General features: G+C 43.7%; 1 protein-coding gene across 4 annotated transcripts in view; it reads right to left on the bottom strand.

The window, feature by feature from the left end:
• Positions 1-5,551: 5,551 nt before the first annotated feature.
• EVA1A (eva-1 homolog A, regulator of programmed cell death) overlaps positions 5,552-16,001 on the bottom strand; it is a 214,253-nt gene continuing 203,803 nt past the window's right edge. For 3 of the 4 annotated variants that reach the window (XM_065834939.2, XM_071807118.1, XM_071807117.1), the window contains 2 exons: positions 14,574-14,744; positions 5,552-7,009 (listed from right to left, as the gene is read on the bottom strand). In XM_065834939.2, coding sequence (XP_065691011.2) covers positions 6,639-7,009; positions 14,574-14,744 — 542 coding nt within the window. In that variant the 3' untranslated portion in view covers positions 5,552-6,638. Of the gene's footprint in view, positions 7,010-14,573; positions 14,748-16,001 lie in introns of all 4 variants that reach the window. The other variant, XM_065834938.2, reaches the window with a different exon arrangement.

Below are 16,001 nucleotides of genomic sequence, written 5' to 3'. Positions count from 1 at the left end.
TTTGACTTTGTTCCCATCTGCTGTCACTATTTGTCCTCAGAAAGCAGTTGCTCCAAAAACATAAGCTTATTTTACAGGAGAAATTATTAAAGTTCTCAGGAGGTGCCGAAGTGGTAATGTTCAGATTTGGCAGAAGGTGCAAAGTCTTGGCAGAAATAGGTCCCTCTTAAGACTGCATTGCCCTGTTCAAGCTCAGCCTCAGCATGAGGATTTGCTTTCCTTCAGAGTCACCCAGCTTTGCTCAGAACAATATCCTTCAACAGGGAAAAAATCCCAAACCAGGTTTGGATTTTTCCCTTCCACTCCCCAATCCATATGTTGTTCAGCAGCAAAATGGTAGATCCAAAAATCCATTCCAGTGCCATGAAAAATGTGGGGTTGCCTCAGCGGTTAGTCAAAAACAGGTAGCACAGGTCCCCAGTCAGCTAAGAGAAATAGAGAAAGAGGAAAGATCAGCCACAGGAATGTGGTCTGCCGCAATTTACTGTCCTGGCCATAGCTGGGCAATGTATATGGGAAACAGGAGGAGGAATGTAAGTTACTCAGCAAGCGAGGGATGGAGGAGGGACATCTCAAAGAAAAATGCTTCCAAAGAATGGATTAGGCGTTAACACAGTGTCATACGCCCCTCCATTCATTACAAGTTCCTCTAGAAGGATGGGTCATGAGAAACTATTATATACTTCTTGGAGAACTCACTTTTAAAATTAAGTTCTTTAAATTGAAACAAAAAAAAAATTCTCAAATTGAATATTTTTGTGAAGCCCTTTAGTTTAGATTCTCTTACTGTAAAGTGGATAAAATAAAACATGCTTGGGTTTGCCTAGTCTTGAGGGGTGATGCTGAGGCTTTCATTTTCCCGATTAATTTTGTCATTGGGATGGAAGAAAAAAAAAGAAAGTATATTAAACCAAACATAAAATCAGATAGTGATTTTCTTAAATTAAAAATACCTCCATATTTTGAAATATTTTCTGTATGATTCTGACCCTAACTTGAACCACCCTGAGTGGTTTGGGAAGGAACCATGTGCAAGCATACAAATGGACTGTGAATCCATCACTGACACATACACGCAGATGGGCAACTTAGCACCAGTCCATTCCCACACCCCAATCAGTGACACCTCCAGCAATGAAAAATCAGATTGCCCCAAATGAACAGGTGAGCACATCTTGCTGTATTTGATTGGTTGTAGTAACAGTGCTGGAGGTCACAATGCTTGGCCATGCCCATGGTCATGATCACAGTGCCCCAGTATTATGCCAATAGACTCTGGGCAGCAGAATGTTGCTTTGGTCCCCTGGATGTTGTTGAAAACGCAGCACCAGGAATCTTTGTTTGGTGAGGACAGGTGTGGCAGCAGGAGGTCCCTGTCCCCATCCCCAGCCTCCTAAAGGCTGTGATCAGAGGATGATTATGGAACACATTGATCCATTACCTCTTCTCCTTCTGGGGACTTTCCTGAGCTGCCCACTGGTGTGCAGACAGAAGTAAAAGATAATCAGCGCTGATATCCACCAAACCTGCCTCCAGACCAGTGCTGGCCACATTTCCAGGACTTTAATCAAGGAATGTATCTTGTATCTCCCCTCAGCAAGTAGACACCTCTCAAGGGAAATCACGGGCCAGTTGCACTCCCCTGTCCTTGAGGACGGAATGAAGTCTGATTATCCATCCAAAGAAGCCCACATGGGAGCTGTAAGGCTTTCATGATATGAGCAATTGTCCACCAGAATGCACTTCTGAGAGTATCCATCGCACATGAACCTCTGAGAAGCTTTCAAGTGGTCATGGTTCATCCGACGCAGAACTCACAGTGATGTTGCACCAGTGGCCCAGGGCTCCCTGAGGCAATACTCCACATGGGGATGATTACACCACTGTTGCTGGAATAGGTCTCTTCAGTGGTGAGTAATTAAAAACCCCCAAAGCAATTGATTGGTTTAAATTCTACTAAACCACCGAATCCACTGAAAGGGAGCGAGCACCTTCAGACCAGGGGTGTAGTAAATGCACATAAGGATGAGCTGCGGTGCAATTAATTAAAACCATTACTGCTTTTTTGGTGAATTATGCTTAACTGCGACAGCCCTTGAGACAACCACAGAAGCGGACTAATAGACAAAAAGACAGGATATTATGTGAAGCTGCAAATATTCTAATGAGCAGACAGCAATATGAGAAATATTTTGGGTGAGTATCTAAGGATACTAGAAACTCAGATTCAATTATTAAAATTTCACTATGATAGAGACCTTGTAAGCAGAAGGATTTCTGGGCCAGTCTAAGGTAATTAATTTCTTGTGACGCCTCCAGAAGCTCAAGAGAGCCCAGGTAGCACAAAAGGAAATTCAGTTTCCCCACAGCACCACAAGCCTATGCTTTACATCCCAGCAGTACAACAGCTAAGTGAGCTCGCTTTATTTGTGTAGCCCCTGGGGTGCCAGGAAAGATGGCAGGCAAGGGGTTAAGTAGTGGCACTGTGGTTTCTGGAAGGGAAAGGCATGCCTCATTAACTGGCTGGAATTCATCATGATATGAACACCAAGGTGGACATGGGAAAGGCAGCAAACTCCATATTACTGAGATTTTCAGGGTACATTGAACACAGGTCCGCCAAAGACGTCAGTGTTGATGGACAGGATGATAGCGGGAGGTGAAAACAACCCTGAGGAGTCAAGGGCAATGGGGAATGAGCAGGAGAATACAACAGGTATCTAACTGGAAGAAACCAGCTCTCTGTGGTTTCTCCATACATAACCGTAACTTCTGGGACCAGCCCCACCTGACCCACCAGACAAGGGGACAAAAAATGTGCAGTTGACTCTCAAAAGTCTGACCCATCATCTCCACGTGTTCACCTTGTCCCAGGAGAAGTATCCTTAATTTTCCAGCCCATCACATTCATTTACAAAGCTAACATGCGACAAGTTATCAAACTGTGATTGTGTGACTCTGTGGCTACTGATCCACGTATCCTGTAATTTGTAGAAGCATGAAAGTGTCCAGGTGTGTAGCACAGGCACTTCCCAAGGCTCACCTGCCATGAGTCTGCAGCCCAGCAGACAGTACACAACAACAGCAATACTATGTCCTTTAAACATAATATTATGTGGTTCCCCTTATTACCAACTGGCCAGGCAACTCAGAGTCCAGGATTGCTCTGCTATCCTCCATTATAAAATTATAAAAGCAATCTGAGGCATGAAGAATAGACTCACATGGAAAAGGACCTCAGCATCATTTTATCCAAAGGGTCATGGATTAGGAAATTCATTCATGATACAGAGAAAGCTGATTTCAACTCCTTTATCTGTCTTGGGGAATATGAAGAGTGCTATTTTGGAAACTATATCTCACTTTAATGTAAAAAACTAAATGAGCATGGAAGTAAGAGAGCAGAGCTATTCATAACCTCCTACAAGAGGGTTTCGCATTATCTTGGTAGAAAAGTATGTATTCTCTGCTCTCTGGCTCTACAAGTGTTTAAATGTTTCATATGACACAGTGAGTACAACACAAGAGATTGAAACCAGACGATTCCAAAGCTCTGTGTGCTTAAGATACTCTTTCATGGGGTGAGAAATATGTATTTGACCCACTCCCGCAGTGAATCCAGATCTTCTGTACTCCAGGTGAATATTTTTGCTCCATTGGTTTATAGAGTTCAAGGCAAACCACCAACTCCTGCCCCACGAATCTCGATTGTGTTGGGTTTTTTTCCCCAGACAAACTATTCATCACTTTTGGGACAAATCCAGAAATAGTTACAGAATGACTTCAAGTCTTTTACTTACAGTAGCTCCAAGGATTGTATTTCTTTCTTTTTCTTTCGTCAAAGCCTTTTTAGAAATGCATGGCCCTGAGACAAAAGGAGCTAAAAGGTAAGAAAAAGTGTTGCACTTGCTGTGAAGATGGTGAGTTTACTTCTTTTACATCTTTTTACCTAAGGCAAGGCTGAGCTGGGCTTGTCCGCTCGACTCTAAAAAGCAACACGTGCAACCTGCTTCTTTGTTTTGCAAGCTTTGACAGGAAGATTTACAGCAGCACTAGTAATGCTAAGGGAGGATTGTTCATCCATTTGTAGCTGGGGTTCAGCTGTGATTTACATTTGAAGGAGGTATTTTAATCCCTCAGTTGCATATGAGGTACACTCAGACTTACTGCACTTGCTCTTTCCTCTATTCAAAAAAAGTCATTTGGGAAAATCATATCCATAAATCCATTCATTTATAGTATTTTCTTAAATCAGTTTTGCAAGGTTTCTCCCAGGACACAGCACTCCAAATCTGAAAATTTGCTGTCCCTTAATCACCAAGGTTGAGGGGCTGCATCTTGTTATAGGGGGAAACACACAGCCAATAAAACTGATCCCACTGACCTCATCCTGTCATTTTGCTCCCTGACACGCTCAGCAGAGCATCTTCAACATTCTGGCTAAAGGACGGCATCTGGTGACACAGGCAGCGTTTGGGAACCTGCCTCCTCCTTTTTTTCTAAACATGACAAAATTTTTAATGCAAAATTACATCTCAAGTCAATACTGAGTCTTTCCATTCAAACCTTCATGGGTCCAGCACCAGGAATCGCTCTGCAGTCCTAGTATTGCCCTCCCAGACGAACCCACCTCTCACCAGCCAACCTTATCTCTGACATTACCAGTACCACCAGTTGCAGTTGCTCAACTTTGCTCTCACTCTGCAGGAGTCAGGAGTAGTTGTGGGCACTTCAAGTGCAGCTTTCCTCAGCCAGAGAAGGAGCCCCACAGTGACCCCAAAGAGTGCCAAGAAGGCCCTTGGTGTCAGGGGTCTGTCCCCACCGTGTAGATGTTTGGAACACGATGAGAACCCTTGCAACCATTCTCTAATATCCCCAGTCGTCTTGTAGGCCATTCCACCCATTGTCATCTCTCCTTGAGGCTAGGTGAAAACTCTGGGCATTCAGAGCTTTTGGTCATTATTTGCTTTGCCAGAATTTTGTGAACTCTTAAGACATAAGCATGCCCAAATGACTGCGGAGAACATCCCAAAGTCATGCGGGCTTGTGCAGACTTGAAAAAACGTCAGGTTTTACGACAGATGTGAACTGGTGCTTGGGAGTGACTAATAAGCATGTAGATAGTGAGTAGGGTGATGATATCCCATTGAACACTCCATGGAGCAACTGAGGCAGCAATAAAATATATTTCACCTTTTTTCCTTTTTCTTTTTATTTTTTTGTTTTTTGGTTTACTTAACATTTGTTTCTGCTCCAGGTACGATTTGGGTTTGGGGGACAGACTCAAAGTATCTTGAAAGGACTGGGACTCTTTCCTTTGGTGCGGGTAGGCTTTGGGATGGCCCCTTGAGAACCAACACATTGCTCAGCTGCTCCTGCCCATGTGCACCACAGAAGTAGACTGACGGGCTTCAGCCAAAGGGAAAGGTGCCTCCAGGTTCCTGAATGCAGAAGATGTCAGCCCTGATTGTCTGCAGAGGTGTGCTACTCTTCCAAAGCATCTCTCTTGAGCAACACCTATGCCAAAAGTGAGGATTCAAATTCAAATGTATTGAAGCAAACCAGAGTTTATTTACCATTTATTATCCATTCTGTTGTCATATGTGGCTTCTTCTGCCTCCGTTTTCCTCTGGTAAACATAGACCTTTTCTTTTTTATTTTTTTTTAATAAAATATATAAAACATTGTGCATTGCTATCCATAGGAAAACTGTAGTTTAACAACAACAAAAACAAAAAAAGAATAAGGCACATTCCTGTGCAGCATCTTCAAATATATATATATATATATTTAAAACAGAACAAAAAAGAAAACCCTTTTCAACCTCTTTGAGGTTGTTAACTTCTCACTAGTCACTGACACATCTCTTATATTACCATAATTTCACTGTTGGAGGTGGGTTGGGTTGTGTTTGACAGGGCCAGCAGGGAGAACATACTCAAAAATATAATAGGATTTTATCCCTGAGGTGTCAGTAAAAAAACAAACAAAAAAAAAAAGTTCCCATTGAAAAGGAAGATAAAAAGACAGCCATAAATAACTGAATACACTATGGCAAACATCCAAGCACCGAGATGATATCACGATGGAAGAATCTCCCTCCCTCATCCCTCAGTTCTTAACAAGTCATATTTGCCGTTGGGTTTTAATTAGGTTAATCTCATGGCTTCTGAAGTCACAAGACAATCGGTCAGGATGCACTTACCCCTCCCTTCCCAAATCATCTTTCCAGATTTGTCATTTGATTCACAATTCTCCCACAGTCCTCAGGAAAGGGAAATTAAAAAATCTCAAATTAACACCAAAACCTGGACAACCTCTCTCTCCAGCCAGAGAGGAGCACTCGTACCACAGCATGCCAAATCCCATGTCCCACACGGGAGGACTATAATTGTCACCTTCTTGCCTGCTACTAAGAAATGAAGTTGGCAACCACCTCTGTTGTAACTGGAAAGTGTCCGTGAAGAGGAGTGATAGCAATATGTCAGGGAGATGGGGGGAAGCTTTATTGCTGTCCATCCACGCTGCTCCATGCCTGAAAAGGGGAGACTCCCATGTAATATTCCTTCCCTCCCTCTCTTCTATCACAAGTGGAGAAGCCCTAGGGTGCAGGGCTGGATGGTTGGACTTCCCATTGCTTAGTAGTAACGATTGAGGCTCCTGGTCCCTGGGATGTCGGGCTGGCCGTTCATCCAGATCTCGCGGATGATGCGCTCCCGCTCCTCCAGCCGCTGGGCTCGCTCCAGCTCCTCCGCAGAAGTGAAGACGTTCATGTTCAAAGTCCTCTCAAACCTGCGGTGCCTGCGGGCCGACAGGTCTGACGTGGTGTCCGAATCATCATCACTGTCACTGCTGTCGCTGTCGCTCTCCCGCTCCCGAGGAGGTTTTTTGGCAGAGGAGCGTTTGCAGTCCGTTCGGCAGGACACCCTTAGCACCAGGGCCAGCAGGGTCAAGACAAGTCCAATGCACACTCCGGAGACAAAATACAGAGCAGCACGCTCAGGGTTTTCTGAGAGGAGAAAGGAAATGATTGTCAAAAACAAATCTTAAAGATTTAGATTGGATATTAGGAAAAATTTCTTCACAGAAAGGGTTGTCAGGCATTGGAACAGGCTGCCCAGGGAGGTGGTGGAGTTACCATCCCTGGAGGAATTGGAAGGACACATAGATGAGGTTCTTAGGAACATGGTTTAGTGCCAGTGTTAGGTTAATGGTTGGACTCAGTCTTGAGGGTCTCTTCCAACCAAAATGAATATGTGATTCTAGGTTAAAAGAACAAAACACACAGTTCCTCTGTGCACACACCAGTCTTGGTCTCTGGTGGGGTAGAGTTTCTAATGGTTGCTTTACTTCCACACCCTCCTTTGCCTCCCACCCCAGGGAAATCACGAAGTGGAATTTAAGTGGTGGATTTGCTGCCAAGGCACTTGCCCACATGCAGAATGTGGGTTTGCTGCAGTCATGTCTTGGAGTTGTCTGGAAGGGGAAAGAGCAGCCCTCAGAATTAAATGCTAATTCTTGTGGCTGTGTGAGCAGGGTTGACACCGGGGTGCTGCACAGCCAGCAGCAGCTAAGTGCATCTCTCTGTCACATCCATTATCATCATATCAGGAGTAAAGACGATTACAAAGCTTTATACATTCTCTGTGCTGTGACCCAGCTGAAATGGGAAGCCTTGCAGCATGGAAAAATGCATATTATTTATTCATAGGTTTCATTTGCTTATCTAAGTCAAGTGTGCTGGCTTTCCACCCAGGCCAGCAAAATGTGTATCTGTGCTACACAAGCATAACTGGAGTCAGTGCACTGACAGGGTGAATCCTGCAAAGCCACATTTCAGAGGTCACATAAGAAGACCCGAAAGGATCCACAATACCTTTTAAACTAGGTCATCTTGTTTATTTACTACTTTTTTTTTCTGGTTCATGGAACTGCTTAGAAGCGTAATTAGTACAAATGTTGTTACTGCAGTTTCCCTGGGCTGAATCATCTCAGTTTATGGCTGAAGATGAACCAAGCAGAAGTGTCAAGGCCAGGTCTACTCCACTGTATCTGCTGGAAGTCCTGAGTTCAAGGATGGAGTCAGTTCCTCGGATGAGTTCTATTCCCTTGAACTCACTGATGGAGCTGTGATTGTTCCCATCAGTCTGACATTTGGTCCCAGGAGATCTTTGTAACCAAAAGGCTCCACTCTACCTCCACTTCACCACACTGTGCTTCTAGAAACTGTCCTCTCCAGCTGATTTCCTTAAATAAAAGTTTGAAGAAGATGAACTGGAAACCATTTGGAGATATTCAAAACTCAGCAGGACAAGACTTTGCTCTAACTTCAAAACTTGGCTCTAAATTTGAAGTTGGACATGTTCTGAGTAGGGGGTTGGACCAAGTCACCCAGGGAGATCCCCTCCAGCCTAAATTATTCTCTAATTCTGTGATCAGAGCCAGAGCACTGACTTATGTGTGGTTCAAGGTTCAAAGCAGAATGCCTGGAGGTGTTCACAGAACAGTTAGATGGATGAAACACCTTTGTGCTCCTCGCTTTTCTCCTACCAAACAACTCTCAAAAGGTGACCAACAGGTCAAGGTGGAGAAAAGATGCCATGATAGCCTGAAATCTGGTTAATAAAACACAAGACTGTTGCTAGAGTATTAAGTGTGGAGAGCATGGTGGAGTGCGGAGGAAGAAAAAGAAAAAAGAGGGAAGAGATGCATTCAACAAGTCTAGAAAAATAAAGACGAGAGAAACGCAGCAGTAATTGGAAGCTCAAGTGACAACAAAGCCAGAATTTTTCAGCTTTGACAGAAGTGAGACAAAAAAAATCCGAAGGTAAAAGAGAAGATACCAGAGCATACATGAAGGATGTGCCATAGGCTCTTGTAGCAATATGGCTGAGTGAAGTCCTGGCTTCCATGAAGTTAGTGGTAATTCTGAACTCAAGGGGCAGAACTCAAACTAAAACAGCAGCCCTGCTTGTGCAGTCGCAAAGCTGCTGCCCATCTGGTATTGTGTGAACAGTAAAGTGGTGTAAACCTAGAGATTTGGAAACCCCAGGAAAAGTAAAATACCACCCGATATTGCTTTTACCTCTGTATATGATATAACTCAGGAGTGTGGGAAGGACAAATGAGCAGGACTGCTCTGTTTGTCCTGGAAGATACTTGCTCTGATGCCAGGCACACTTCCCTGAGCATCATGTTCCTGTGCATACATGGGCTTGATTTGGTTGTATTAGTTCCACTGCTCACTCTTTTAAAGCAACTCATTAAAAAAAACAAAAGAAAACATAACAAAACAAACAAACAAACAAACCAACAAACAAACCAACAAACATATAGACTGGAACCTGAGACAGACACATAGTTTCTGTTCCCCCATTTTTGTCCATGTCCTGCTTTTCTTTTATCCTCCACGTTCCTTTTTCCAGGCTACTGTATGCAGCTCATGAGCAAGCGGCACCTCGATTGCTACTTAAGCAACCATTTTTCATCCCCTGCTTGTGCTTGTATGTACAGCCCTTCATGCAGTGCGATAGCTTTTAATTGAATCTTTGGGCTCTGGTGGCATTTATGAGCTCCTACGGATGATCTGTCAACATTTGAGACACTGTCTGGACTTCCTCACTGAGCTGTAACCCTACATTCAACTGCAGTTTTGGCATTTATCATACACACAACCCACTTGCACAGCAACATCTTCTCTTTTTCACAGCAGAAAGAGCAGTTTAAGTTAAAAGTCATGGGCTCTGCTTTTTCTCAGTTGAAGTAGCCAAGTCAGCAACAGCCTAGATTTGATCATCATTTCGACACCGAGGTCCATCAAAACACTCATTATATTTGGAAAAAAATAAAAAAAGCTGTTTAAATGTGTATGGACATCAGTAACACGAGTTAACATAATTTTCATATGCATTCATGTGTGTTTGAGTACACCCATTAACACATGGATTTTGACCACTGTAGCTTTTCCTTCCACTGCTGTGGATGACAGCACAGAGCTAAGCTTTTCTCCTAAACTTCTGGCAGGACCCAGTTGCTGTCGCTTTCTTTAGCTGGGGCTACCTTTCCCCTTCCTGATATTTCTCTTTCATGACTAAAAGCATTGATGAAAATGTCACTGATTCAAGTTGGAATTTAATCCATGCAGACAAAAGATATATGCTCTTTATAACCCTCTATACAAAAGCCACCATTTTCTAGGTGTTCAAACTGGCCAAAAATTAGAAACACATTTTATTTTGTTTTTCCAACCAAGCCAGCAGCAATTACGGAGCCTGTTTCCTGAGGGCTAACAATCTGCTGGGAGCATCAGCCCAGACTGCCATTAATTCCTCAGGAAATGCCCCAGGCCAAGGTTCTTATTGCTATTATAATAAATTGTTTCAATAAATAAAAACCAATCTAGGCATTAACACTGCTGGTTTCCTGTGATGGCTTCATGTATTCAGAAACCTTGGTTGGGAAGAAAATTGCAGAGGGCCCCAGTAAAAAGTTCAGCATTAAGCATGGCCAGACAAACAGTAGGAGCAATATCTTCTAGAGAATTTACAGTTAACCCCACAGGCTGCCGAAATCCCCTGGTAGAACAGAGGAAGCTCCCCAGGAGCCCTTATTAATAAGGCTCAGACCAAGCATTCTAAAAGTTGGAATGATCTCCCCTGGCTTGTTTTTTAAAAGCCCCATGTTAATAACTTGGCAGCAAAGCCTTGCTTGTGGAAGAAGAATAAAACAGGGATTTGTGGATGTTTCCCTCCAGCTACTTCAGCCTGAAAGCAACAACAAAATGGGAATAAGCCCCCTGTCCAAAGGGAGGCACTGGAAGTGCTCCGAAACAAGGTTTAATATTTATATAACCACAAGGGATGGCTCTGGTCTTGCTGGTGGACTGTGACTGCAAAGACAGTTCCAGCTGTCACTGAGACTGGTGAAGTCTTTCCAAAGGCTCAGACAGGTTTTGGAACAGGTCCATGACAAATAACAGATCTGACATTTTTCAGGCAGAGATTGCATATAATTAAAAACCTAATTCTACTAAGAAAATCAGCTTTAAAATTAAGGGCATCCCTGTGTTTCGCAGGACTGAGCTCTAAATATTTATTGTTTGATCAGCTGATAAATTCACTCCTCATTGACATTGTTCACTCTTTCTCCCTGTTTCTGAAGAAATGTTGTTTTCAAGGTTCTGGAAGCTGGGATAAGACTGACACCTAACTGGCTTGGATACTCCTATCCCTGATGATTGCTACATGTGAAAACCAACACCCCTGCAAAGAGGCTTTGCTTCAGGCTGTGCTGTGAAACTTCACTCCTCAATAGGAACGTTCCCAACTTTTCTATGGGAACATCAGTCAAAAAAGATGGTGGATATGATCACAGAGGCTTTCACTAATATTGGTTCTGTGCACTGCAAGACTGCACGTGTCAACAGTGCTAGTGACCCAAACCTGCCATTTTGTGCAGAAAATGTGAACACCACTGAGCAGAAAGGGGATACCACTGATTCGTGGATGCTCTCCCAAGACTACAAGACACCCACTTCCAGAAAGCAGAAAAAGTATTAATAGTAGAAGTGGATCAACCTTTCAAGCATGTGCTTTACCCATGAAATACCAAGTGCCCGTATCTCCTTTTCCCTGAAGTGGGTCTGAGGGTATACACCACGCTTTGCCCCAACACAAAAGCATCTTTATATGTTGCCCCAGCCTATTTACAATTTTTTTTCCTGCAAAGTCCTGTTTTGAAGCCAACTCATCAGCACAGGGAAGCCCTGAATACAGCACTTTCAGCCTGCAAAGTTTACCTGAGGGACGTTTTTAGTGTTATGAAACAGAGCGGTTCTTGCACTAATGTTTCCCTTTGGCACCAAGGCTGTGGTCAGGAGTGATGGGAAGATGTGTGAACCAGAACCGGCCCTCCCTGGCCACCCGATATCCTGCCTCTCCTGAGCCACTATAATGGCTCCTCTATGGACACCAACAGTTGCTGTGGCTTAAGCCGCCTTCAGGGCCCCAAACTCAGGCAAGAACAAAAATTTCCAACTGTTCTGCTGCTCAAAATCTGCAGTAAGAAGGGGGATGGCTTTACAGTGCTCTAGTTTTGTGCAGATGATATTTGTGCCCTGTGATACAGTTTGTCTTTGAACTTATAATCTAAAACCTCTTCATATTCACATACACCAAAATAAATCATGCCAAATCCATCCCCTCTGCTAAAAGCAGAGGACTAAATTACACGCAGCAGATAAAGATGGTTTACGGCATCTGCTGTTTCAATCCATTGGACAGGCATCAAGTATTTTGTAATAAATAACAAACTGAACATATATATTATTGAGACTAAAACACATCTAACAGTCATGGTTATGTGCACTGGAAAACATGAGAAACAAGCTCCTGACCTCATTACTGGAAACTGGGAAGTCATCAGGTCTGAGTTCTATTGATTATTTGACATCCAGTAAATGTGAAGATATCATCTTCACTGTGAGGGTCATGAACTACTGAACAGGTTGCCCAGAGCAGCTGTGGATGCCCCATCCCTGGAAGTGTTCAAGACCAGGTTGATGGGACTTCAAGCAACCTGGTCTAGTAGAAGGTGTCCCTGCCCATGGCAGGGGGTTGGAGCTATATCATCTGTAAGGTCCTTTTTAACCCAAACTGTTCTACAGTTCTATGATTCTACAAGCACATGGAGACCACACCATGAGAGGGCAAGCAAACCCCACAACGACAAGACAGTTAAAGCTATCCTTATTTATTATTTGTGCTACAGTAAAATCTAGAGGCTCCTGCCAAGACTGACACCTTGTGAAGGGGATGAATTGAGGCCTTGTGCCCTAGAAAATGAATGCAGGGTCAAAGAGTTCTGCTGTGGTAAAGAGAAACAAAGTCCATTGGGTATCATCATCAACCCTGAATCATAGTCCCAACTGTCCCTGACCAGAAATCCCAAAATCTTCTGCTACCTTTTACTGTTCAGATGGGGAAAATAATAATAACAACGTTTTATTTTATAGTCAGGATGGGAAAGCAGGTATTTTCATGTCAACAAATGGCATCTGTAGGTAAGAGGGCGGAAGAAGTATGACAGACAGAAAACTCCTTCAAAGTTTGCTTTTCCTAATCTTTCCTTAGAGAAGCACATGCAAGAAAAAAATATATATTACTCAGCTATCTTTTGTGAAGAACACTACTAATTGCACTTAAGCTATCTGCTTCTTAATGATGTCATGAAAACATGGATCCTGATGTCACCATTGGACGTGTAGAAGGGTAGAAATTTGGATTCACCATTCATGGTCCTTTTAGAAGCACCATCCACTAAATGTGCAGAAACACTCTTACTAATCTACTCAGTAATTCCAAAATGCAAAGCCCAAGTTAGTTGTTTCAAGTTCAAATACTTGTCTGTAGCAGCACGGTGGTATTTCAGCAAGAGCACAGCACCAAGCGTACATTAGTGTTTAATGAATTAGCAGATTGAGTAGCACACAGACATGAAAAATTGCCTCACGAATATTGGAGTTTTAGTTATATAGACCTCAGTGCTCCAGAATATCATACTTGCTCTACAGTGGTGCTAGCAGACTGGCCGCAGTACACAGAATTTTTAACAGCATGTAGTAAAAGAGCAACACATTAATGTTGCTAGCAAGGTAATATTACTTGTCAACAAGCATTTCAAGGTAATAAGCATACAAACTTTTCATAAACAAATGTCAAACACTCTGTAATCCCATAAGAAAAACTGACCACAAACAGTTCACCCTGCCTCAGGGCTGGTGGGGGCGAGAGGAGTTACACAGAAACCAAGGGCCTCATTCTGGGGAAAGCAACAAAATTGGCCTAAAATATGCTGAATTAGTATATTTGATGCTATTCAGCCAGCACTCTTCCTTTTTTTTTTATCAGGTCCTCCAACTCGATCCCTACTTTTGACAAGGTACCTCAGGCAAATATGGGATGGAAAATACTTGCACTATGTCACCTGTCTCTACTGTACTTTTTGCTATCAATGGTATTGACCCCAAGCATTCAGTAGGGCACATAATCTTTATTTCAACTTTTAAAGTGAATCTTATTAGAAGACTGTTCCTCTGCTAGTTAAAAGGTACACGTGGGTGAAAAATAAACTGTGATCCAAGGAAATCTTACTCTAAACTAGATTTAAATATACAATTAAGCAGACTCTCAAGTTACTTCATCTTCACACTTCTACTGAAGATAAGCCAAATTCTCTTAAGCAAGGTAATGATCTGAGTGCTGCTTATTTTCCAAATTACAGGACAACATGCTTGCCTCACTAATGAGCCAGGCTTTGATCTCCAGGAAAATGGAGCATTAGGAATAATACCACATATAAGATTACATTGTATTTAACTTCAGACGAGAGTAAATCCAGTGGAAAGCAGAGCACAATAAACCCTGTTATATACTGTCTGCTAGAGCTGCCCTGGTCAGGGCTTTCAAGGGGGAATTTGCTGAGATGAATAAAAAATAGAAACAGCTCAAAGAGGCAGATTTAGCCCTAAGGTGACTCTGAAATGGAGGCTCAGTTGAGGGTCTACAAAGACCTACCTGTGATGAAGGCATAGGCTGCTAGGATGTTGCTGAGCAGGGCCATCTCCGTGCTGACGCCCACGGGCTCCATGCTGCTGTTGAGTGCCGGCAGTTGTGTCTCATCCACGGGGTGCAGGAAAAGAGTGTTGTCTAGAGGGTAGAAGGCGGCTGATCTCCCTTTCTTCTTCTCTGCTTTGAAACAGAAAGGGAATGAGGAATGAGGCACATGCCCCAGCCCTACCCTGCCCTAGCCCCACCAGGTCAGCGTCAGCTCTCAGAAATCTGGAGGTGCTCAACAGCAAGCCACCCAAGTTTTCCTATTTTTTTAGGGGCAACTGAACCTTCTCAGGTAGCTTCAGCTGAGCACATACCCTGTCTGCATCCAGGCAGCATCTTCTCTCCCCCGTCTCCTGCTCTTTCATGTCACCACTTAGACACACCCACGTACGCTACAGCAAATACATAGTCAGGTTTCTTTTCTCTTATTTAAATCAAAGGAGCCTTTATCAACAGCGGGTTCAGCTAAGCTCGTAACAAGGACTGGAAAACACGGGCAGAGCCGGCAACCCTCTGCTGGTGTCACGCTGTAGTGATCCATCCACACCTGGCAAACAGACGTGCTTTCTCTCCAGCCTTTGCAGTGAAGGGCGAACCTGAGTTTATTACTTCCTTCAGAAGCCTGCTCGTATTGTGTTTCACCCAGACACCATTTCCCCTTTGGAGAGGTGAGTGACCATGGGTTAATGATTTGATTTTATTTGTTGAAGACCGGAGCTAAGGAGGCAGCTAATTCCAGGAGGCTCAAAGAGACCCTTTCAGCCCTTATCAGCTCGCTGCTGAGTGCTCCCCACACCTTGATCAGCAGGCAGACACCCCCGCTAGTCACAAAACGCTAATTGTTTTAAACACATGAAAAAGTCGGTGCACAGGATCCAGCTCCATCACCCATGCGATTGTTTAACTGTAGCTATTACAGGTTTTCAAGCTTCTTTCCCTGGGTATCTGTTTCTGGCCAGAAGCAAGCAGCACGCTATAAAACCACAGACGTGCACCCGGCTTCCACTTATCTGTAGGTATTAAATACAGGAAGCTGTCAGGTCCTTTTTCGATAATGCCAATGCAAGCAAAGCCACTCTGACAGCAGCCCCGACGGGAGATGATCTGTGTTCACTTGCTGCCTGATCCACCTCCTTTCCCTGCAATCCCAGCAGCGTGAGATACCATGTTCAGCTTCCCACTGTGCGTGTCAGCAAGCAGCTCAGCCCAGGGAAGCAGCAACAGAAATCGAGGGGTGTCAAGAGAACAGGTAATCCTGGATGGAGAGGGACTGAGAGCATGAATGTACGTGCAGTGATTCCAACTCCTTATCTGCCTGGGAGGAGAAGCAAATGGGATGGATGTCCAGGTGTTGCTGCAAGGGATCAGCCTCAAGGAACGTGGTTTTAT

Source organism: Patagioenas fasciata, chromosome 3 (genome assembly GCF_037038585.1).
Source record: "Patagioenas fasciata isolate bPatFas1 chromosome 3, bPatFas1.hap1, whole genome shotgun sequence".
Taxonomy (NCBI): Eukaryota; Metazoa; Chordata; class Aves; order Columbiformes; family Columbidae; genus Patagioenas; species Patagioenas fasciata.
This window is presented reverse-complemented; position numbering and strand designations above follow the sequence as displayed.